Source organism: Giraffa tippelskirchi, chromosome 4 (assembly GCF_054371585.1).
Source record: "Giraffa tippelskirchi isolate mGirTip1 chromosome 4, T2T-mGirTip1v1.2.pri, whole genome shotgun sequence".
Classification (NCBI taxonomy): Eukaryota; Metazoa; Chordata; class Mammalia; order Artiodactyla; family Giraffidae; genus Giraffa; species Giraffa tippelskirchi.
The window spans coordinates 11,341,151-11,364,874 of record NC_137278.1 but is presented as its reverse complement, the minus strand read 5'-3'; the positions used below and the strand labels follow the sequence as shown (position 1 = coordinate 11,364,874).

The following is a 23,724-nucleotide window of genomic DNA, read 5'->3' as shown; positions in this document are numbered from 1 at the left end:
AGAGGCCTGCCCTCAACTCCTCTAACAGGAGAGAGGAGGCAGCCAAGGAGAGGAAACAAGAGCCTTCTGCCTGAGCGCCCGCCATGGGTCACACATCCTACGTTGTCATTTTGTCATCCTCATAACAACCCAGTGAAGTGATAAAGCTTCCTGTCTGGGATCACAGGACTAACAGCCCCAGGCCAGGACCCTGTCTCAGGTGTGACCCTATGTCATTCTCTCAAACAGAAAGTTCTACGGGCCACAACACGGTTCAAAGCAGACACACATGACCTTCCATGACCAGGTCTCTGGCTCCTTCGGCCACCCCCACCTCCCCAACATCCACACACACTTGACACCCCACCAACACCAAGCTGACAATAATTTCCTAAACGTCCAGACCACTTCAACTCTACGTCTGACACAGGCTTCTCGCTCTGCCCCCTCACAGTCCACAGAACTCGGAGACACCCATCCAGCCTCAGCTGAGAGAGGACTCTTTCCCAGGAGCCTTTCCTCAGCTCCACACCCGGTGAGAGTTGATCACTTTCATCTTTGCCAACTTGTCCATCCCTCAGAGCTGCATCCCCTAGACCTAGCACTCCCTGGCACACAGTGAGCACTAAAAAAAAAAAAAAATTGCTGAATTAGGCTGGGCTGATTTCAGTACAACTGTTCAAATGGGGGAGCTGGGGAAATAGCGGGCCCTGAAAGAGTGACTACAGCAGTAAATGTCTTGATAAAGTGAAAAGGAACATTTATTACCTAATTTACCACACTAAAATGAGCATAAGACAAATTCAAATGTAAAGCAAGTCAATTTTCAAAGGGAAAAAAATGCTTTAAACCCACAAAACCATGTCCTATTATACGTCCCAGTCAGGTCTGAGCTCTATGATATTCACAGGAGAGAAATGCCCTCCCTGGATTTCTGCCTTCTTCCACCGGAGCTCTGTCTCCAGCTCTGTCTCCTCGGTAGTTTCCAGGTAGCTGCTCCTTAGCAACCTCCACCAAGTCTGCCTTTGTCAGCCCACCCACAGTTACTAGTGTTACTAGTGAGTGGCTAGTGTTGCTTCCAGAACAAAGCTCTTTAAAAAATCAGAAAAACGAGGTCCAATTCAGGGACGGGCATTTAGAGAGGGTGTGCACAATGCTGAGATGGCCACCTAGTTACTGACTTACCTCTGCATCCACTGTCCTTTCCCAAGCTCTTCCACGCCATCCACACACACCCACCCGCTCAACCACCACCTCCCAAACCACTCGGCAGCCAACCGTAGGGAGAGACCGGAATGGAGGTCAGGGTACACAACGCCACCCGGTCGTCCACGGAGAACAAAGACGGCTGGCTCTGCAATGCCAGATCCACTGCGGCCACCTGGGTGTGCACTGTCTTACCCTGGCTGTCTGGCTCTGGTGTTCATCAGAAGAATTCAAGAGATGCCCTGGAAAGCACGGTCTGCTCCCCACCTCTGCCAGGGCTTGACGCACCCACAGACCTTCCAGATGACTCCCTGGGGCACCCAGACGCAGACCTCCAGGAAAAGGGGGCTCAGGCACAAACGCCACAAGGGCCACATCTCCAGCCACTCTTTCAAAATGAAGTATCTATTTTATGAATAATATTTAGGCCACTGGCTTTAAAGAAAAAAAGACTAGCATCTGTAAACAATGTAAAATATAAGTCCTGAAACTCAGAGATATGTGCAACACATAGGGCATTAAAAATTAAAGAGTTCAGAGATAAATACTATCAATAAACCAACAGAGAAAATGACACAGCAGTTTACAAAGACGAAAAAAAGAGGTCTATACACATTTAGAGATACTGCTCAAGTTCACTAATCATCAAAGAAATAAATACAAATAGAAACTAAATAGCCTCTTTTTTTGACTTCCAGATTAGCAAGCATTAGAAAGAATAATCCCCAGTGCTGACAAAGATGCAGTAGAAAGGGCAATCTAACATATTCTTGTAGAAGCACAAACGGACTTTTTTAACCCACAATTTAGAAGCATCAATCAGAAAGCACAGAGCTACAGGTACCCACCAAACCAGCAATTCTACTGCTAGAGAGATATCCAAAAGAAATAGTGACAACCCAAATGACACTTTGATCACAGTTTAGAAGACAAAAAACAAATAACAACAAAGGCTGGAGGTAAATGTAAAGGTCCAGCACCAACAACCACGATAGGGAAAACAAACAAATTCATATACATGGTGATTAAATACAATAATAATTTTTGGCAATGTCCATAATACAATATTACTGAGGGAAAAACATTTCTGAAGCAAAATTAACAGATATGCTTATACAATACATATTATACCACGTGGAAGAAAAGTTTTTTAAATTATGTTTATTTCTGAGTGGCGCTATATTCTTTTTGCTTACTTGCATTTTCTTATTTTCCTTCAAAGACAATATATTACTTACAATTTTTTAAGATAAACACTTGAAGAATTCGACACCATGAAGGGATGAAAAAAGATATCCCATAAGATCAAGACCTTGCCAGCTGTCACAGTCCTGCTGTGTAGCAGCAGCAGCAGCAGCAGGCAGCTTCGTCCTGAAATCTGCATAGAGGGGCCTGTAGGTCAACCCACGCAGGAATCAACAGTCCCAATGAACAACAGCAATCAACTGTCACAGATAAATAAATACATCATGTCTCTCTACCAGTCCTTAGGAGGGCTTCCTTAGGACAGGCACCAACATCTTTTAGAGAGGTAAAATCATCTTAACAATGAAGTCCTCTGAGCATACCAGCACCAAGCCAGACCTCACTTATCCAGAAGTCTGCCATGCCACAACCAACTTACTAAATGGACCACAACAGATATAGTCAACTTGGTGTTTATTAAACGTCAAAGCAGTCACAAGAGTTTTTTATGCTCCTCAGACATGGCAGGTAGGTGCAGACCCGTTTCACAGAAAGGAAAACTGAATCCTGGAGACAAGGAACTTGCCCAGATCACACAGCAGATGATTAGCAAATCTGGGAACATGAGCCCAATCATCTGAATCTAAAGTGTCCAACACAGCTTCTGTTCCCCATGCTGTCTCTCAGACTGCAAACCCAAATGCCTGAAATTAAGATTAGCAAGTAAGCATGAAAACAGCTCTAGTTATCTTAACTCCCTTAGCCCCAAAATCATGCTTTCTAACTTTTTGCTTAGATTTCAGCAGAACAATTAACACAAATCTGGATACAGTTAATTTGTGTTTTGCTTGGAAATTCAAATGAGACTGGGATTTTAGTTAAATGTTTTAAATGATTAAACAGATGCCATTCACTATTTACCAATACTACTCAAGTACCGAAGTATTTATTTTTAAACAGCCCCATTCAAAAAAATTAAATAAAACAGTGAAGTTACTCTCCATTTTGTAAACCCTCTGAGGGTGTTTCTGATCTTAGTTTATCAGCATTACTTTAGTAGTTCAATTTGAACCTGTTTCTAAGAGAACAATCCATCTCAGGACAAAACTCAAAATGCATCAAGAAAATTTTACTGAGATACTGCTTTTACCTGTTCTATATATTTAAAGAACATCCACATTAATATGGCTTAAGGACAGTGGGATTAAAAAAAACATGAAATTTTACTTTTATACATGTCAGGGTTAACTAAAAGTACAAAATCAAACCCAGCAATTGTAGAATCTATTTTATTAGACATGCTGAAGAAACTACAAAAGACAAATAATTTTCTAAAACCTGGCTCTCTCAAGTCAAACCCTCAGAAAGTCGGCAGGTAGAAATCTGCTTTTTCTAATCATGTCTAGGCTCATAAATTCTCACACTGGGGAAGAGAAAATAATTACCAAGGGCTTTTCAGTCCCTGACTCTATAAACTCATGTGGTACAGGTAATTCCTCATTTTACAAACAAGGAAACTGAGGCTCAGCTAATTTAAAGGCAGTAAGGGTAGCCGAGATTCAAACCTAGGTCTGGTGGCTCTCCCTTGTGGCTCAGCTGGTAAAGAATCTGCCTGCAATGCAGGAGACCTGGGTTAGATCCCTGGATTGGGAAGATCCTCTGGAGAAGGGAAAGGCTACCCACTCCAGTATTCTGGCCTGGAGAATTTCATGAACTGTATAGTCCATGGGGTTGCAAAGAGTCAGACACGACTGAGCAACTTTCACTGGTGGCTCTAGCCCATCCACTTTTCATAAGGTGAAACTCCCCACTCATTGTTTCAAACCAACCATACCAGGTGCCCACTGGGCAGCAGGCTCTAGGATACACAGACGCACAGGACGTGCACAGCTCTGTGCTTCCTCCCTGCTTTCCCCCAGCACCTCACTGAGGCCCTCCAAGCCCTGCAAGGCTGCCAACCTGCTCCAGGAGGCACCACCTCATCAAGACTAGGTGACTGATGCCCCAGAAATGACAGCACAGCAGCCCTACTGCCCTGGCTGCCTCCCCAACACAAAGGGGAGGATGACAGAATGTGTCTTCCTCGTAGGTTGGCTGAGATCTGAATGAGATGGCACGTGTAAGACAGGATGCCTGGCACACAGTAGAAAGCTCAGTACAAGAGCTAGCTATTACAAATATTCTAGGACAAGGTTCCTGTCCTCTAGGGGCTCTTTTAGACAATCATTCTCAACAAGTCTCAGGGTTGGCAGCTTTAATAGAAATGAAGGTCTTTAAAATTTCTTCCCATGAAGTTCTGAGAGGAGCAGGAAATGGATTTCTACTGCTTTCCCCCCAAATCAATTTAACCAGATCTTTTCAGGAAGAAAGTTGCTCCTTTTGCTAAGAAGTGGTCCATTTTAAGCACCCAAGGACCTGTTTGCCACTGTGGCCTGCCAGGGTGTAAGACGTGTGCAGCAATAAAGGAGCAATGCAGAGAACTTTCTCATCCATCACTGTCAGCTCTCCCTGACAGAGCGCTTACTCACACCTGCTCATTGTTAGTCAACTGGCCACTCATCCTGGACAAAATTTGGTGCTTTCACAGACCCATGGACTGGGATCATTTTTCACCCTGTTTTGGTCTACAAGGCCCGATCTCCTGGCGTTGGTGCCTGCTCTGGAGGCCAACACTGACAAAGTGTGAAGAGCTGACTTGTGAAAGTAAAGCAATGATGGTGCTAGGAGAACACATTCAGCCACTAGAGAGCAGTGGAACTCCTCTCAGCGCCTGGGAAAACTCAGACACTGACTTGAAATGGTTTAATTGTATGCATGCATTTCATTATAAGTCTTGGCCAAAAGCTTCGTGGAGAGGCAGGCCAAGCAATCAGACAATCTTGCATGGGTTGCGGAAATCCAGAATCGTCCTTTGTCAGCATAAACAGTTTAATTTGATGTTTTCACTCCTGAGTAAGCACTGAGTATTACATTTAAACCCCTCGTGAGGGGAAAGAATGCTTCCTTTTCATCAGCAAATGTACCTCAATGTCAGAGTCTATCTTTTATCCTCAATGAATAAAAAATATATATATATATATATTGCATTTAATATGCTAGGAGATAGATTTTAAAGCATCCAACTACATTTTCACTGTGAAAGTAATTTCTCAAGAAATGCAGTTCCTTTTCTAAATGAAATGTAGTCAAAAAGGAGTTAAATTTTATTCTAAGTAGATCATTTTAAACACCACTTAAAGGGAACAGGGATTTTTCTTATAACTGCAATTGCCAATGTTTCATTGACCTGACAGGTTATAAACACTTATTCTTAAGCAAAGACTAACATTTGGGGCATTCAGGCCTAGAAAGTGAAGGTTGTGTTTTACTAATGTATTTCAGTGAAATACCACAAGGTGTTGAGGCCAGACCACTCAAACGGAGGCGTCAACTAACCCTATGTTGCAAGGATAAGATGGAAGATGAAAATCACCTTAAAATTATACTGCCTCTCCTAATCAGGCCCCCACCCTCATCAGGCCCTGCCAGGAAACAAGCTCCCCCTCAGCACCAGCAGGCGCGCACTTCCCTCTCCTGCTATGGGCGTTTGAGGCAGTCGGAGCTGACAGGCCTTCAAAGGCACCTTTACGCCGGTCCACATTTCAAAACAGCTTCCCAAATTGCAAGTTAATCCCTTTGCAGGCTTCTTCCAAGTTCCCTGTCCCTCAGGACCGTCAAGGACAAAGGACCACAGAGTTTAATAATTTATAAAAACACACTTAGTCTTAAGTGTAAGTAGAAGTTTATCTTGTCCACAGAGCATTGCACAAATAATAAATCTTATTTACTGGGAAAAATGTGCAAAAGCACTGTTGCATATATTTTTTCACTTTATTCACCTGTATTATCTCCATTTTATAGATGAAAAACAAACAAAAATTTAAGATCACAGAAGTAAAGGAACCTAACCAAAACCACACAACTAGTAATGGTAGATCTGGTTACCAGCAAATCTCTAGCTATATGACCTCCACACAAAAAGTCTTCTGATATATAAAATGACTTTCCACTTGGTCTGTCCAATAAAGAAATAAAGATGACCAAGCACTACATTATATTAGCAAGAATAAGAACGCACTTTTTGTAGTAGGGCCAATTTTGAAACAAGAGCAAGTAAAGATGAACTAGTTAATAATTAACCTCACTCTCTCTGAAATAGGGTTTAAAGCAAATGTCTCAAAACTGTGCGCACTGCATTTAACTCCTGAAACGTACTCCTGGAAAGGGCTTTTCTTTGGCTGTAAACTACGGACTAAATTCAAATTAGAAAAGATTTCGTGGTAAAATGTCAAAAGCAGGAGAAAACAGGTGGAAGAGCACCCTAATATTAATTCAATACCTCACTACTTAACCTACAAAAATAAATACTTAGTATTTTTTACACAGAATCAAGAACAAAGTCCACACTAATTAGAACAGATGAAGAACCAGCAAGGACTGGCTCTGTTACACTCCCTGAAACAACATGGTGAATTGTAGAAGTAAATATTTTCTCATTTCCTAACATAACGGCACCATCTATTGGCTTAGTACCACCTTTGCAACAACCAGGAATCAAGATGCATAATCCAACTTTCATGGGCTTTTGGTTCTCAGTTACTTAATTCCTGGCATCCCATAGTGGTATAAACTTTAAGACATAAAATCCATGCATCACACATTTTAAATCTTCTGAAATTCATCTTATTTAATCAAAGCAAGAAAAACTGCCAGGAAAATCTTAGTACACAGAACTGCACACAGAGAATGTGTTAGTACTAAAATTATCAAAACACCATGCACCAAACATCAATGATGTTCCACACACAAAGATTTTTACATTTGGTATCTTGCTTAATCCTCACACATTTCCCATGGAACAGACCTCTTAGAACCTCCATTTTCCTGAAGGAGAAATCAATGCTCATATTCAAACAGCTAATAAACGTTGCCCTTGGATCTGAACCCAGTCTGACTGCAAAGACCAGCTTTTTCACAACCCCATCCTACCTTGAAAAATTAAAAGTGATGCTACAGCACATGTGCAGGGAAAGCACAGTGCTTTACAAAGCATGTTCACACGTGTGATACTGCAGCGTCCCAGTGATCCAGTGACATCAAGGAAAAAAGTCAGCCAGCTTCTTTTTAGAAATGAGGGGTTTGAGGTTCAGAGAGGTTAGATGACTAGCTCTGGTCAAGCATGTGCCCTCTGAGAAGGCTTTTACATGGGCCACTGAACTAAATACAGTGCTAAATCAGAGTTCACATCTGATTTCAGAGTTGAAAATTAATGTGGAAGAAATATTTGCCATCTTGTAGTGCACTGGTTTGATATACATAGCACAGGAAATTTTTTCAAATCGAGTCATGTGGAGGTAATAAAATGCCTGCACAAAAGTTGTATTTTAGTGTAAAAATATGGAGAAAAATGGCACGTCTGAATTCCCTACTGATGTTCCTAAGTTCCAACTTAATTCTAAGACTCTTCTTTGCCCACAAGGTGAGACATCTGGTATGTTTACTCTGTCCCGAACTTTTTAATTGCTAGGGGGCTCTGTAAACTGGGACTTAAGAGGTACATTCCAGTAATTAGGAAATTGTATAGCCAGTTCATCTGGAGAGAGAATTTTACCTGGACGGCCCTGGCAGTGACCCAAAGCCTTCCCTAATGGTGCATATCAATGTTTATTCCTTAAGTTAGTATTCCTAAATTGTCCAAGGGCCTCATTTCCAGGAATGTCGTGCTTTAAATTTCATTCATATTAATTCTCTATGTGAATAAGTGGGCAAAATAAAAATTTTATATATGCTGCCAATGCAGCTACAAGGAGCACTGCCAAACTAATAGCAAAAGATGGTCCCTAAGCTTCTCCTGACACTACTTCAGTTTGCTTAATAAAGAAAAGCTGGCAAGTTAAAAGAATAAGCTAATTAATCTGAGAATTAAAAAAACCCACATTTTGTCAATAAAAAAAAAACACCAAAACCCTTTTCCCTTTCTTAATAAAGTCAAAAAATCTTGCCCAGTTTTCCACAATCCCATAATCAATCACCTTCAGTCTCCTGCAAATTATGTTCTTAAAGAAGAAAATAATTAAATGAAACCTGAGGGGTGCTTTCTTCTTTTGTTGAGAATGGATCAAATCACATTTGGCCTGAACCACATGCCACATACCACTCAGCAACAACCAAGCCAAGGGGGAAAAGCCACAGAGACCTGGGGTTCTCAAGCCAGATCACCCACCTCCAGGCTGTGTGACCTCGGCACACCTCTCTGAGCCTCAATATCCTCATCCGTAAGACAGGGATGATGGCAACCACCTCAGAGCAGTGCAAAGATTCAACCAGTAAAGGATCTCTCAGCAGCTGCTGGCACTGCAAGCTGGAAAGCTGCCGGATGAACGCAGCTATCATTATGGTCAGCATCCTCTTCACAAGATAGGTTTTAGGAAAGAAGCTGTCCAAGGGCCACACCATGAGGTGTTTGATGCCTTCTTCTCTTAAGCAAACCCTCAGGAAGGCGAGCCCTCAGTGAGGAGGCTCCTGGACCGGATGCTCAAGGAGCTGTGCCAGAACGTTAAGAGACGCGCAAGATAAGACAGGTGTCTTCTGTTCCATGTAAATTAAGAGTAGCCTTCAGGCATCTGGCCAGTCACCAATACAGGCCCATGGGTAGACAAAATTTAGACACCCCTGTCTTATGGGTAATTTGTAGCTTCCAGCTCTTACTGTCAAATAACTCAGAAAAAAAAAAAAGATCCATTGCAAAGTTATATTTTTATTTCTCGTAATAAAAAACTCAGTAATTTCACTAAAACACGAGAATTTACATGAAATATTCATTTTCTCACGTACAGCACGCTTAGGGAAAGCCTCAGTCACACAAGGAATGTTAACACTCAGTGGGCACACTGCAGTTAGGAGGGCCTTCTATTCCATCTGTAGCTAGAGGTTTGCTTTGTAGCTCACCCAAAGTAAGTCACATGAATTAAGACAAAAACCACCACATTTTGGCATTTCTGGGGTTCTCTCTCAATATCGAACTCCCCATCCCCTCAAAAAAAAAAAAAAGAGAGAGAAGAAAGGAAAACAACAACCACCTCCATGGGAAGCCAGAACAACTCCTTCATCAGGAAGAAAGGCAGCCCAGCACAGCTCCCACCACAGGGAAAGAGGCATCAAGCCCTGCTCAAAAGTGAACAATGGCTGAAAGAAACGAGGAGAATGACAAAGACAAAACCAGGACAGCACAAAAACTGTTATTTTATTTCACCTTCTCTGATAAAAAGGCTGCTCTTCACAATGGACTTGGATTAGAGAGAAACAAAATATAAAATTCATGTTGTCTTCGGGTGGTAGAACTGTGTATAATTTTGAAAAGTTTCCTTTGATACTATAAAGCTGTTTCAGTAAATACTGTTTTTAATATGCAGGATAGAAAATCTTCACAAAGAGCAGTCAAAAACATGCCAAACAAATAAATGCCCCTGGGAATTTGTGTAAATATTTTTAGTATTCAGAAGCAAGGCTTAATAGCTTAATGAAGTAACATCTGTAAAATGATAAAATCAAAGAAGCTGTGGTGAGCTCAGGCTTGCCTGGGCTGAAGGACAAGGGTTCAAATCTCAGCTTTGCTGCTCCCAGGCAGGGTGGTAATGGGCAGGTCAGTAAATCTAAGTTTCAGGTTTCTCATCCCTTGCATGGAATTATAACTAAAAATAATGTGACAGCACCAGCAGACACTGGCACAGACACACCTCCAAATAAGCTTTAAATTTAAAATAATACAAAGCTAAAAAAAAAAGGACCTATCATATATGCAATGCTTTGTACTGTTCTCTTACAGCTCAACTGGGGCCACACAAACGGAACACACAATCTAAACCAACTCTCCCCTAGGAGTTCTATAACCTGTTCACAAACAATGAACAGCTGTTAAGGTTTCTAACGCTAGGTTTCATACATACACACCAAGTTAGAGAATCAGAAAATTAATTCAACATCTAACAGTCATTGAATCACATAGATTCCGGGAGTAAGGCAGATTCTACTGACAGAGATCTCAGACTCTTGCAGGGGCAGAAGGACAAGGGCTGGGACAGCAGAGGACGGACAAGGTTGAATCCTGGAAGCACGTCTCACACCAAGTGCCTGGAGAGGGACTTGCTAACAGCCTGAGGCAGTCGCCAGGGAAAGGCTTCTGGGCGAGGCCCTGGATGATGAGTAGGAACATTCCCGGCAGAAAAGGCGTTTATGAGAGGAGGCAGCACGGCAGCAGTGGGGAGTGAGAGCAGCTCACAGGAGGGCGAGGAGCCTGTTACCACAAACGCCTGAGGTACGAGGGGAGGAGGAAGAGGAAATGAAACAGGAAAAAGGGTCCAGAGCAGGACTGGAAGGGAAGTGACCCCCGTGGAGGAGTTACCACAGCACTAAGGTTGAGAGCCGGGAAGCAACAGGCACTGAGGGCAGGAGAGGATGGTCAGAGGCTGCGATGGGGCCAAGTGGCTGGTTTCTGAGGGGTCTCCAGGACAACCGTGGTCACCCCTGGACCCATCCACACTCTCGACATTTCCAGCCAGGTGTAACCCTCCCTCTCGGCCTCCAGACTTCTCCATGCCAATCCTCCTTCCCACAGCTGTCAGCCTGCTCCAACGAGGAATCTTACCCTATCATCCCCTGCTTGAAAACAGTGGACGGGAACATCCACGACAGACAACTCAGCCTGTACCATGGGACTCTCCAGACTAGCTCTCCAGCCTTGCCTCTCCTCCACCCTCCTGAAAGCCCAGACATCCTCATCCCTCCATGTTCGCTTCTGCTGTGCCCCCCGCATGGAGCACTCCCCTCACCCACTGCACTCACTTCACCCATCCAGCTAAACTCCGGCCTTTGACCATACTGGTCCCTTGTGCACCACAGGGCCTGAAAAATCTTTCTCTTGCAGGTAGGGAGCAGGGTGGCAAATTCCTGGCTAATTCCTACTTACCATTCAGGTCTCAGTTTAAGAGCTACTTTTTCCCATCTTTCACCTACCAGACTGGCAAGACCCAAAGTAGGAGAGTTTATAAGAGAAAGGCATTCTCACATTCTCCTGGTGGAATACAAATTAGTGCAATCTTTTTGGAGGGCAGTTTGGCAACAGCTCTCAAAAGGTAAGATGCACTGTACAGTCACCTGTCACTTTTAGGGGCTGCCGAGTAGCTATACTTCCTGTGTCTGGGGAACTCCACTACTTTAACAACAGACAACTGAACTTTACCCACCATCAGCAATCTAGCACCCCCTCTTTCCTAGAAGGAACTCTCTGACAGTGAATGAGATGGCAGGAAGCCTCAGTTCTGGACGAGGCAGCCGGGGCAGCAGAGTGAGGAGTGAGCCAGGCCTGCGCCAGCCAGGCCAGCAGTGCTGTCTGCAGCATTCTACCTTTGCCTGCAATGGCCCATGCAGCAGCATGCTTTCTGATCCTGTTCTCGGCCCCAAACCCAGTTCTTGCCCTCCCAGCTATTCTGTGAGTCATCTACTATCCTTAAACAAAAAAAAAAAGAAAGAAAAGAAATTCCTCCTTTCCTAAATCATCCAGTGATTCTAATGCTTTCAACAGACAATTCTGAGCAATACATGTGCCCACCCTAATCCAGAAATTTCACTACCAGGAATTTATCAGATGTATTTATACAAGCTCACCAAGACACACACTCATCAACAGAACAAGTGGTCACTAAGTCCTGGTACAGACATATGGTACAATTCTAGGACAGTGTTATTATAGATTTGATATCAATCTATAGGTACTGATACAAAATTTTCTTCGAAACAAGTTAATAGGAATGGAACAATATTTACAGCATGACTTCAGCAATGTTATTTTTAATAGGAATACACAGATAGATGACAGATGATAGGGATATATAAAGGTGGATCATAAAATACCTCCTGAGAAAAAACACAGTAAACTCTTTAACAGTGGTTACTATGAAAGATGGACTTATCTTTCACATATTTTCCTGCACTTTAATGTTTTGTCATGTTCATAAATTACTTTTCATTTGAAAATGTTTTCCTGTTACTTGTCCAATAAGGACTTTCCAAACACCCATTATCCATATACTCCTTCCTGTTAGAAATTCTCCCTTATAATTGTTCTTTTCCTCCAGGGCACTTAGCACAGCGCATTCTTTCAGATTAATGTGTATTTATTAATGTGTATCAGATTAATTGTCTAATTCCTGTCTCACACACAAGGCTATAAGCCCTGAGGATAAGTGCTGTGCTGACCACTACATTCCCAGTACCTAGCGCATGCATGCTCAGTGGCTCAATCATATCCAACTCTCAGAGACCCCAAGGATTGTAGCCTGCCAGGGTCCTCTGCCCAGGAGATTTCCCAAGCAACAATACTGGAGCGGCTTGCCATTTCCCTCTCCAGGGGATCTTTCCGACTCAGGGAGTGAACCCATGTCTCCGGCATCTCCTGCAAGGGCAGACCGATTCTCAACCACTTCGCCACCTGGGAAGCCCCTTGAGCACATAGTAGAGGCTAAATAAATTTCTAATAAATGAGTGAAAGTAACTTATCCTTCTTTTAAGATTCAACTCAAGTGAAGTGAAGCTTTCCCTGAAATCTTCCAGTTTAGAAGTGACCCTTTCTCCCATGGGCCTCCACTGGCCTTTGTACCTACTGCCCTTGTCAGTTTATACATCTATCTCCCTACACTGAGAGTATGTTGAGGGCAAGGATCCAGACATTCACTGCTCTGTGAAGCCTGCTACAGCGCTGTTACACAGAAGGCACTCAGGAAATAGCTGATAAATAAATGAACAGATGGGAACAAACAAACTAAACCTCAAAAGTAACAACTTACTTGCGGATCTAAAATCGGATGTTATGGTATCTTGCTCTTCTTAATCTTCTATGAAAGCAAAGCCAGACTATGGAGAGTAATGATTTCTAAGCAGAAGTGTGGTGCCATCACCGTGGACTCACACTGGACTTGGAGCAAGATCACTGTTGGCCAAGACAGAGCATAAAGTGGACTTGCAGGAATGAAATGAGCAGACACAAATCTGCTTTACTCACTTTCAACAACCTTTCCTAAGATCGGGATGATGCTCATAAGACAAATTACTACAGTTCAAAAGCAGCAGAAACCAACTCAATTTTCCCATCTTAAAAATGAAAAGGCCTTGTATCAATGTTAAATTTTCTGATTTTGATGATGTCATCAAGGTGATGTAAGGGACCATTCTAAAGGATTTTGATGTAGAGGGTTATAGTGTCCACAATGTACTCTTGGATGGTTCCATACACACACACACACACACAAATAACAAAAATGCACCAAAGAGCCAGCAAGAATGTGGTAAAATGTTAAGTGACAAAAATGAGTAAAGGGTATACATGACTATTCATTGTACATTCTTGTTACATTCTTGCAAGTGTGAAAATTGTTTTAATCAAAAAAAGAAGAAAAGACTATTCCACCTTTACTACCATTTAAAGGCATCAAATGGGGAGAAATAAAAACAGTATCTTGATGGAGATAACAAATAAAATGGAACAGAGAATTCAGAACAATTCTAAAATTACTGTATCTTCATTTTAAAATAATTATTCCATATGGTATCTGGGGGCAAATTATTCTTCTCACAAACAGGGAACATCTGTTGTATACAAACCTCGTAAGAGGCTTGAGTATTAAACGCAATGGAATAGCAAAGTTTCACACTAACATTTTCAGACTATTCAAGGCAGCAGTTATCCCTGGCTCTGCAGAGTCAAGATACCAAGACAAAAAATGTAAACGGTAAACAACATCTAGAAAAACGCCAGTTACACATGCCTGTTCAAATTTCTGGACAGATGCAATTTCACTCAGAAATTTAGCATGAGAGTTAAATTCAAAAATCCCAACTCTTCCAACATGATTTTATCACTTTTTTTTTTTAGTTATTAAAAAAAATATACTCATCTAGCATTTAGAGCTAAAATACAAATGTACACAGCTGACCTAAAAAGTGTAGCTACTATTTATAGACCAGGCACTGGGCCAGATGGCTTATATACATTATTTTTAATCATCATAACCTATATGCATGGTGGGTATTATTGACATCATTTCAGAGTGAGGAAATCAAGGTTCAGAGAGGAACCTTAAATGTCCAGGATCCTTCAGAGATTAAATGGCAAACAGAGACTCTGGTCACTTAAAAAAAAATCTCTGCATGTACCAGGCCTGTTCCCCCAGGGAGGCCTCCAGTCTAGCCTTCCTTCTGCCTGGGAGCCCCTTTCACTCAAACCTCACCTTCTTCACAAACCTACTGTAACCTTCCTGTTTAACAGTTCTGTCTGGCTTCCACCCCAACACTCTCAAGTCTCCTTAAACTGCATTAATTTTTTTTAACTTTGTTTTGAGATAATTGTCAATTCACAGGCAGATGTAAAAAGTAATAAACCAAGTTTTTGTTCCCCATTAACTCAGTTTCCCCCAAAGGCAGTATCCTGCATAATTGTGGTATAATATCACTTACGTTATGTTTTTTTCTCCTAGTATTTATCACTTTCTAACATAAAGCTGTTGCTACTGTCTGTCCACCCCCACTAAAATATAAACTCCTTGTAGGCAAGACACTTAGTCTAAATTTTGTTCACTGCTATATCCCACACACAACAGGCCACATCCCCAGGAGGAACTCAACAGATATTTATAGAAGGAATCAAAGCACATTGTGCTGCCTCCTCTGTCAGGAAATAAACCAGCTCCTTTAGAGACTACTTTGGTAAATAAGAGGATTCTGAAACATCAGGGAAACATTACACTCACCCATGGTGACATAAGGCAACTTATCAGTTGATCCATGAGGATAGATGCTGTAGAGGTGAGGTCCAGTAACATCTACTCCCCCCAAAACTAGCGCTGCACCAATGTAACCTTGATACCTGGTGATCGAAGCATGCATAAGAAAAAAAAAAATGAGTCTACATTGCATCACTATAACTTATTCAAAAGCTGCATGAGAAGTCAGACAACAAAAAGTTTTTCTTTCACTACTATTGCTTCATTAAATAGCTACTGTTCTGATGGGAAAAAAATAGGGAATGGAGCAAACATACTTGAACATCTATCAGTCAAAAAAAACACCTGTAAATTGTACGAAGCACTCCATGTGCCCTACATCATCTCAGCCTCACAACCCCCTTCAAAAGAAGACACTATAGTTCTTATTATAGAGAAAGAAAAAACAACCCGAAGACATTAGGAAGTCTCAGAGCCAAGCGTGGCTTACTCCGAAGATCACGAACACCCCTCCCCATCAGACCTCTCTGTGATTAGCAAATAAGCTCCTTTCCAAGTCAATGGTGAATTGTCGCTAAACTAAAACTGTTCAAATTATCAACCTCATCATAGGAAAATGACTAATGTCAAAATACCTTCCCCTTGAATAAATCCACAAAATTATGGCAGATGAGAGCTCATACTGAGTAAAAGAAAAAAAGTATTTCATTATGCAGGGAAGTGAACCATGAAATAACTCCATGACAGTTTACAAACCCATTGCTACTGTCCACGGTTTAAAGCCATCTCTCTCAGGAACGTGGGAGAGACACTTTCCACCTGACCCCACCTGTTTAATTCTGCACATATTTGCTCCTTTGGACCCACACTTGGTTGGTTTTACACTTGTATTTTTCTTTCCCTATATATGGTTCAATTTTTTACCATTAGAACTGCTATGCTGGATAAACATGCTGGATTTAAAGTTCTCCAGTGTAAGCCTTTAGCTCTTTGGGAAGAAAAATGAAACTAAAACATGCTGAATTTGCCTGATGATACAATCATTAAAATTGATATGAATAAATTAACACAAAAACCAAAGTCCTAATTTTACACTGTCTGAGACACAGTTACCCATCAGGAAGTGCTCTAGGTCAAGTCCAATACTTTCTGTGTCCCTCGATTACCAATTGATTACTTCAAATCTTCCATTTATAAGTGAAAAAATAAAGAGCAGGTAAGGATTCTAGAAGCAGTCTCAAGAGAGAAGAGAGGCCCAGACAGGGGAAGAAATTGGTCCTAAGCCACATGAGCTGGCAGCAGGTTCAAGAGTAGATCTCGGAACTCTGGGGTGAGAAGCCAGAGAATCACCAGACCCACCACTCCCACCCCAGCCCAGTGCTTGATCTACTACATATATATCCTATATGTGTATATATATATATATATCCTGCCAAACAGACTGTTTAGTTAAAGTCAATAATAACCAGCTAGTTCCCTTCCAAGCTAAAACATAATCTGCTTGATGCCTTTAAAAGAGTCTAAGCTATTTTGGCAAGTCAATGAAATCCTTAAAAATTGATCCAGAAATTCTATTTCCAGGAATCTAATTCTAAAGATATAGAAGGACAAATATGCAGAAATGAATTCATAAGAATGTTTACTGCAGTAACTGTTTATGATGCTAGGAAAGTGGAAACAGTAAGAATTACCTAAACTAATACAGCTAGCTATACAACAGAACACTACACAATCATTAAAAATCAAGCCACGTTTTTCATACACAACTGATGGTAGTACAACTTAGAACAATCTTTCTCGGCTACAATTTTGGCAATATGTATTAAAATGTTAAATGTTCCTATCTTTGACCCAGCAATTCCACTTGTAGGAATTTATTTTGGAGTATAGCCTAAAGAATGAATAACACAAACACCTGAAGATTCTACACTCCAAAGGATCCACAGAATACCTTATATTCAAACATCTTAAAACAGGCAATATTGTTACTCTCTAAAAATTGGTTACTAATATAGATTACTGTGATCCAACAAAAATTAAGATGTTGATCAATGACTCTCAAATTTTTATGGGGCATAGACCCCTCTAAAAGAGTGATTAAAACTGTGGAATCCTCGCCTATAACAAATGTACACACACACGTTTTTCACTCTTTCAGGAGAGTTACAGGTCTATAGAACTCCTCCACAGGCTCAAGGTAAAATCCCTAGACACTGAGTTAGCTCATCTACTGATGGGAACAATACCACAATACACTATTATGTGAACAAGGTCAGTTACAAACCAACACTGAGCAGTATTCCACTTTTGCAAACACATATGAGTATGTATATATGCAGAGTATAAAAGGTCTCAAAACACAGATCTCAAAGTTTCATAGTACATATGCTTCAGTGGCAAAATGTCAGTTGAAATCTACTTCCTTCCTGTCACATTCCTGTAGTGTCTGAATTTTTTACAATGATCATACATTACTTTTATAATAACTTATAAAAAAAGGTTATTTTCTTTTTGAAATATTCCAACGTGGAAACTACTCAAGATGCACCGGTAGGTGAAAAGATTAGGTTATTTTATGGGATAGAAAGCACAACTAGGATCCCATTCCTACAGAACAAAACATGTATTATTAAACATAGGAAAAACCCTGAAGAGTGTACATTAACCTGTTAGCATCAACTGCTTATGGGTAGCAGAAATTCAGATAATTTCCATATTATTTTTGCTTATCTATCTAAACATATATAAGCTTTTTTACTGTGAACATGCACTTATAGAAAGAAAGGCAGAAGGAATGATCAAATGAATGGACAAATAAAAAGATAGAAGTATTAATATATATACAAAGCCAAAATGTGATTCTCCCTAAATGGCCAAGTTTTAATTTTTTCTTTGGGCTTTTCAGTATTTTCAAAATTTTCTACAATGAATATACATATGTTCCATTAAGGGGGAAAAAAAAGTACAACATAATAAATTTTTAAAGCCTCTGCATATTCAAATAGTTTCCAGAATATAGACTAGATACCAAACATTTCTGATAGACTCAATAAGAAGGTTCCATGTTCAGAAGGAACAAGTATCACTTATATCTTCTATATCTAGCCAAAGAAGAAAAATAAAAGTAATGTTTAAATAAGGAAAAAGATGCTCACTTCTGTTTATCAAACCCTCTTTTCTCACTGATTCACATACAAGAAAGTGGATTATTCAGGAGGAAAAAAATAGCAAGAAGAGGACACCCTATACTCTATTTCAGCCTCTGAATGAGGATCTAACTGTGTATCAGGCCCTGTACAAGGCACTGCATAGCTTGGTTCTTGATTCATTTCCTTCCCAAAAGTTAGAGAAACAGAACTATTATCCCCATTTTATTGAGGAAGAAACTGAGGCTAAGAAGAGTGAAGTGAACAGGCCAATGTCACACAAATGTAAGCACTGTAGACAAGATTTGAAGCAAAGTTCTAAAGTCAAATTCTATGTTTTTTTTTTCCCCTTATACTAGTGACTCACTTTATGTAACTAACAAAAATGTCAAAAGACAGAACCATAATTATCCTGGCATAAATTTTTAAGTTTTCTTCTCAAAACTTTGATAAAATTCAACTTTTACACAGTATGTTAACCAAAAGATAAAACACTGAAACAAGAGATTTTAGAATTTCTGAAACATCCTAAAGACATCAACAGAAACATCTGCTAGATTTAGCTAAATGCTTTAAATGACATTGCAAGAATCTTGAAATAGGTTATTTACTGCAATTTTACAAGCTTAAAAATTGTTTTAAATGTAATGCACCACACAAACCACGAGAGGGAGCTTTGCATTTAAAATCAAAATCACAAGTGTCCAGTTATCCTGACAACAGATGTACTTTAACAAGTTCTCATACTGTCTTGGAAGAATCTGATAGGTGATAATTCTCTAGAATTAGGATGATGATTACATACATAAATAAATGGAAATCGCCAACATAAAGACTCAGTACAGTCAGGGTAGGAACTGGGTAAGTATGACTAGGCTTCCTGCCATATGACTCATAAACCCTGTTATCTTCCACTGTATAAAGGGGGAATTATTCCACTGGCCTTGCTGCACAGCTACATTAAACCTCATATCCACTTACTGAGGGCCCAGGGCCATGAAGATGAAGACCTGCAAATTCACAGGAAGGCACAGGCAGACAGGAAACAGGGAAGTGAACTGCAAGGACTGACACACCAGAACACATGCTCTCACTTATAAAGGCAACAATAGTCCCTCAGTCCCAGATTAAAACCCACTTTATATGAGTTTTTATAAAAAAAAAAAAGTTGGAAATCCATATTTTAAATTCAAAGTTCCCAACTTATAATTATTTGCCACTACTTTTAAATACACTATGTGACCCAAATGAAATTTCTCTACAAGCTGAATATGGCCTGTGAACTGCCAGCTTACAATCTTTGCTCTCTGTTCCAGTTCCCCTTTAACTCTCACAGGCCTGGCTGCAGCTGCTACCAGTTTGGGCAGAGAAAAAGAATATGTCTTGTGTAGGTTGCTTAATGAATGATGAGGGCCAGAATAAAGGCCTCTGATCAACTTTTCAAAAAATTTAAAAAAGGCATCAAGGTGTCCCTTCTATAAAGAAGGAAAGAGGAGAGAATTTGTTAAAGGTAAGGCAGTCACAAAATGAGAAACCAGTGTTACAACTCAGGACTAAATGCCTAGACTATTTCCTAGGCATTATTATATACCACACTGTCTCTCTTCTCTTTATGAAAGCAAATGAAAAATGGACTTAAAATGTGGAAACTGTCTAGACCTATACAAACACAAAGTGATGGTGTGACTATTAAGGACTAAAGAGAAACAAAACTATTAAGAGGGATTCTCTATAGGAGTCAGTAGAGAGTGAAGGTAAGGGCCAGCAAATGACTGCACCTCTTTAAGCCTCAGTTTGTTTACTTATAATTAGAGATGTTAACAGCCCCATCTCAGAGCTAAAAGGATAAAGTGAGATCATGCATTAAGCACTTAGTGCACAGCCTGGCACAAACAAATAAATGTTGGTTGATATTAACACACGACTGAGCGACTGAACTGAACTGAACTGATTAACACTATTACACCCACCCACAGCTAACTACCAATTGTCACTTTTCATTTCACTGTTACCTTGCCCCTAAAAGAAGGAGAGGAAACAATCATTTGTGCGTGTTCACAAGATGAACTTAAAGGTTCCTTCCAGCTCTAACTTTCTAACTAAGAACAAAAAAGGTTTTTGTATCCAGTAATACCCTAAGCCTCAGGAAATTATTCAATTGGTCACATGTGATTCATTTATCAAAACAAAACAGATCCCATAAATTCAAATACATTATCAAAAGCCTTGTGAAATTAAAGTGGCTTTTCAGTAACAACTGATTTCTGGATTAAATGTATATTTCTGAATGCTTTTTCTCTAGCTTCCAGGGCTCCCTTGGCTGAAAATCTAAGACATGAGAAAAAGATGCTATAGAAATCCCCATCCTGAAACCTTACCTGAAAAGCATCTGCTTCAGCATCCGATTGGCCGTCACAACTCTGGGAAGGCGGCCAGTGGAAAGGGAGTGGAGCTCCAAGTTGGAAGAAATAAGCTGGGTTGTCATGTCTGTGTCCGCAGCTGTCCCAGCACCACAACAACTAAAAAATACAATTAGAAGTGTAGCTGAAATTTAATTACCAAAGGGCTCAATTAGAAATGGAGCTTCTTGGAAAACATCCACAAAGGTGAGGGACATAGAGAGAGGTTTTTGAGTATACAGACACTGTAACTACTCTAACCAATCTTAAATAAACATAAAATTAAGAATACACATCTAATTACATGTAAGTATATTTTCTGTAGCCCGACGGAACCTTTCAAATCATTAGTTTCTATGTTCTTAACAGACTGTGCATTTTACGGATACAAGAAAATACTCAGGTTGTACAAAAGAGCAAGGAATGTTAAAAGTCTTGCAATTTATATCTACCAAGTATCTACTACTAGGTACCAGTCATTCCAAAGTGCTGAGGATAAAGAAAATATGACACAGTAATAGCACTTGATTTCAAAGTAAGTGTAAGAGACATATACTACAATCTAGTAGCACAGGTGGAAAATGCTATAGGAAATTGGAGGAAAGAGCAATTCACTCTGATCTTTGAGGTTTCATTTGAGCTGGATTTGGAAGGAGAGAATAAAAACACTATACGAACAAAGAAAGGGCATTTTTAAGCAGAGGGGCTCCAAAAGCAAGGGTGACATAGCTTGGACATGAGATGAACACGGACATGAAGGAGAGAGAGACAGTCCAGGTATAACCGGAACACAGGGTGACAGCAGCTAAATAGGATGAAAAGATATTCTTTTTGTAAAAGCTTAAATATCATACTATCATACTTTTTAAATATCATACTAGAGTTTCAATTTTATCCTGAAAGCAGTGTGGAAATGTGAAAAATCTCTTGAAAAATTTTTAAAGAGGAAAGGGAGATCGTTGAGATCTGTGTTTTAAAAAACCCAATATGGCAGAAAAGTGAACAATAGAGAGAGAAAAGACCAAAAGCAGAGGGACCATTTAAATGACAACTGCAATAGTCCAGCTGAGAAAAAAAGAATTCAAACCAAGGCCTCACTAGAAGGATAGGAGGGAGTGGATTCAAAATGCACACAAAAGGCAGAACTGGGTCAAAATTGAACTAAAGCAAAAAGAGGACTGGAGGATAGCTAATTTATGTCGATGGAAATGCCATTTAAGGGAGACAGAAAGAAAATAGACTGAATAACAGGTTTTATTAAGAAACAGTAAATGCATTTTTACCCTTGATATGTTTAAAAATGAGTTATTCGAACTAATCAATACTTACTAAATGTTAGGAGATATGAAGTGTATTTTTGAACAGTTCTTGTCAGCAACAACCATCCCTTCAGTTGCCCTTGTATCTGCTCCAAGAACTATGCCATCCTGTTTTTAAAGAATATATACTTTTAAACAACTTCACATATATAAACAGTCCTCTAGTTCAGGAAAAACAATACTAACCATACCCTGCTCCCTGAACCACTCCCCCACCCACTGAAATATTGTGCTATACTTTCAGCATTCAAGAAAAGGCTAATTAATAAGCATTACTGGTTGAACCCTCAATAGACATTACGAACTATCATTCCTGTTTTTAAATGAGGCTCAGAGATTCAGTAATTCCTACAAATCACAGAGCCAATATGAGAAAAGTCTGGATTAAGATGCAGAAATCTTTCCATTAAATTAGCCAAGTCTGTCAATTTCTTTTTAAAAGATGTCGTCCTTAACCTCTAACAACAAAAACTAGTTATCTCTTTTGACCCTTACAACAATTTAGATCCGGAGTTATTATGTCCACCTGGACGGGAAAGTGTGGTTGTGAGAACTAACGTGACCTGCACCAAGTTAGAAGCAATAAGAAAAAAAGCTCAACGATTAAACAAATCTCGTTTTCTCACATTACATCATTCTGTTTCCTCAAGTAGTAACGTTAAGACAGAAAATTGGCTTCCTATTGAAAACTGCAAAGCGAGGTAAGAATATAAATTGTCGATAAGTGCACAAAAAACTGACAAACACAGTCTCTCCTAAAAGCCCTTTAGTATGCTGTAAGATGTGCCCTTCCTCACACAGCCCAGAGAAGTAAAAGAGACCAGGTGACCTGGTTCCTGCTGCTCTCAGCCAGCTCCGGCTTACCTTATAGACCACACCTGCGATAGTCGTCCCAGTTTTCCGGGCCGTTGGAAGCTTGTACCCTTTCTTGGCAAAATCGGCTTCCAAGACGGCATTTCTGAGAGCAAATGAGAGAATAAAGCGTTGAAGGCCAGGACCACATTGTGCCGCACTGGCAGGGAAAGTATCTAATAGGGAACTCAGGAAAAGGAAAAACGACTAGCATTTGCTTCCACGCCCATGTTGACTGGTTCCTCCCCAAGAGGACGACTGTCCCGTTTTTCTGCGAATAGAGCGTCTGAGAGGACCCGCAGCACGCCTAAGGAGACGGAGATGGAGGGTGTACCGGTGCGCTGGGAAAGTGGACGAGCGGACCCGGCCTCAGGAGAAAGCCAAGCTCAGGCCCAGATTCCCCTGAGTCACAAGGGCCGCGGGCCATGGGCCCCCGCTGCCCACCCTTCGTTTGGATTTCCTGGCCCAGACAGCAGCCTAACTGCGACCCCGACACCGTACTCCTACTTCCGCCCTGTACCCGGCCCCGGGCAAGGCCACACCTTCGGCAGTTATCGAAAGAGAAACCTCCAACTTGTGGCTCATACACTGACACAGCCGCCATCTTCCCGAAAGAGTACTTCCAGGCCAGGGGCGGGAGCCAACAAAACGAACAAATCACTTCCGGCGCCACCGACGAGCTAGGGCTGAACGGGCGGAGCAAACACAGTGCTTGGGCAATTGATCTTAGAGTTACGGGCTCCTAGAGGAGCCTGGAGATGTTTGAAGTAGGGCGCCTCAAGTGGAGTGGAGGAGAAACTGACGCCCGAAGTTGGGGGAAAGGACT

The 23,724-nt window shown here is 40.8% G+C and overlaps 1 protein-coding gene across 1 annotated transcript in view; it reads right to left on the bottom strand.

Annotated features, from left to right (window-relative positions):
* PSMB7 (proteasome 20S subunit beta 7) overlaps nucleotides 1–23,519 on the bottom strand; it is a 55,277-nt gene extending 31,758 nt beyond the window's left edge. The window contains exons 1-5 of the mRNA XM_081588648.1: nucleotides 23,441–23,519; nucleotides 22,911–23,004; nucleotides 22,057–22,154; nucleotides 20,707–20,847; nucleotides 15,210–15,325 (exon numbers count right to left, since the gene is read on the bottom strand). Of these exons, the coding sequence (XP_081444774.1) occupies nucleotides 15,210–15,325; nucleotides 20,707–20,847; nucleotides 22,057–22,154; nucleotides 22,911–23,004; nucleotides 23,441–23,502 (511 nt within the window). The 5' untranslated portion in view covers nucleotides 23,503–23,519. The remainder of the gene's footprint in view (nucleotides 1–15,209; nucleotides 15,326–20,706; nucleotides 20,848–22,056; nucleotides 22,155–22,910; nucleotides 23,005–23,440) is intronic.
* Nucleotides 23,520–23,724: the final 205 nt, after the last annotated feature.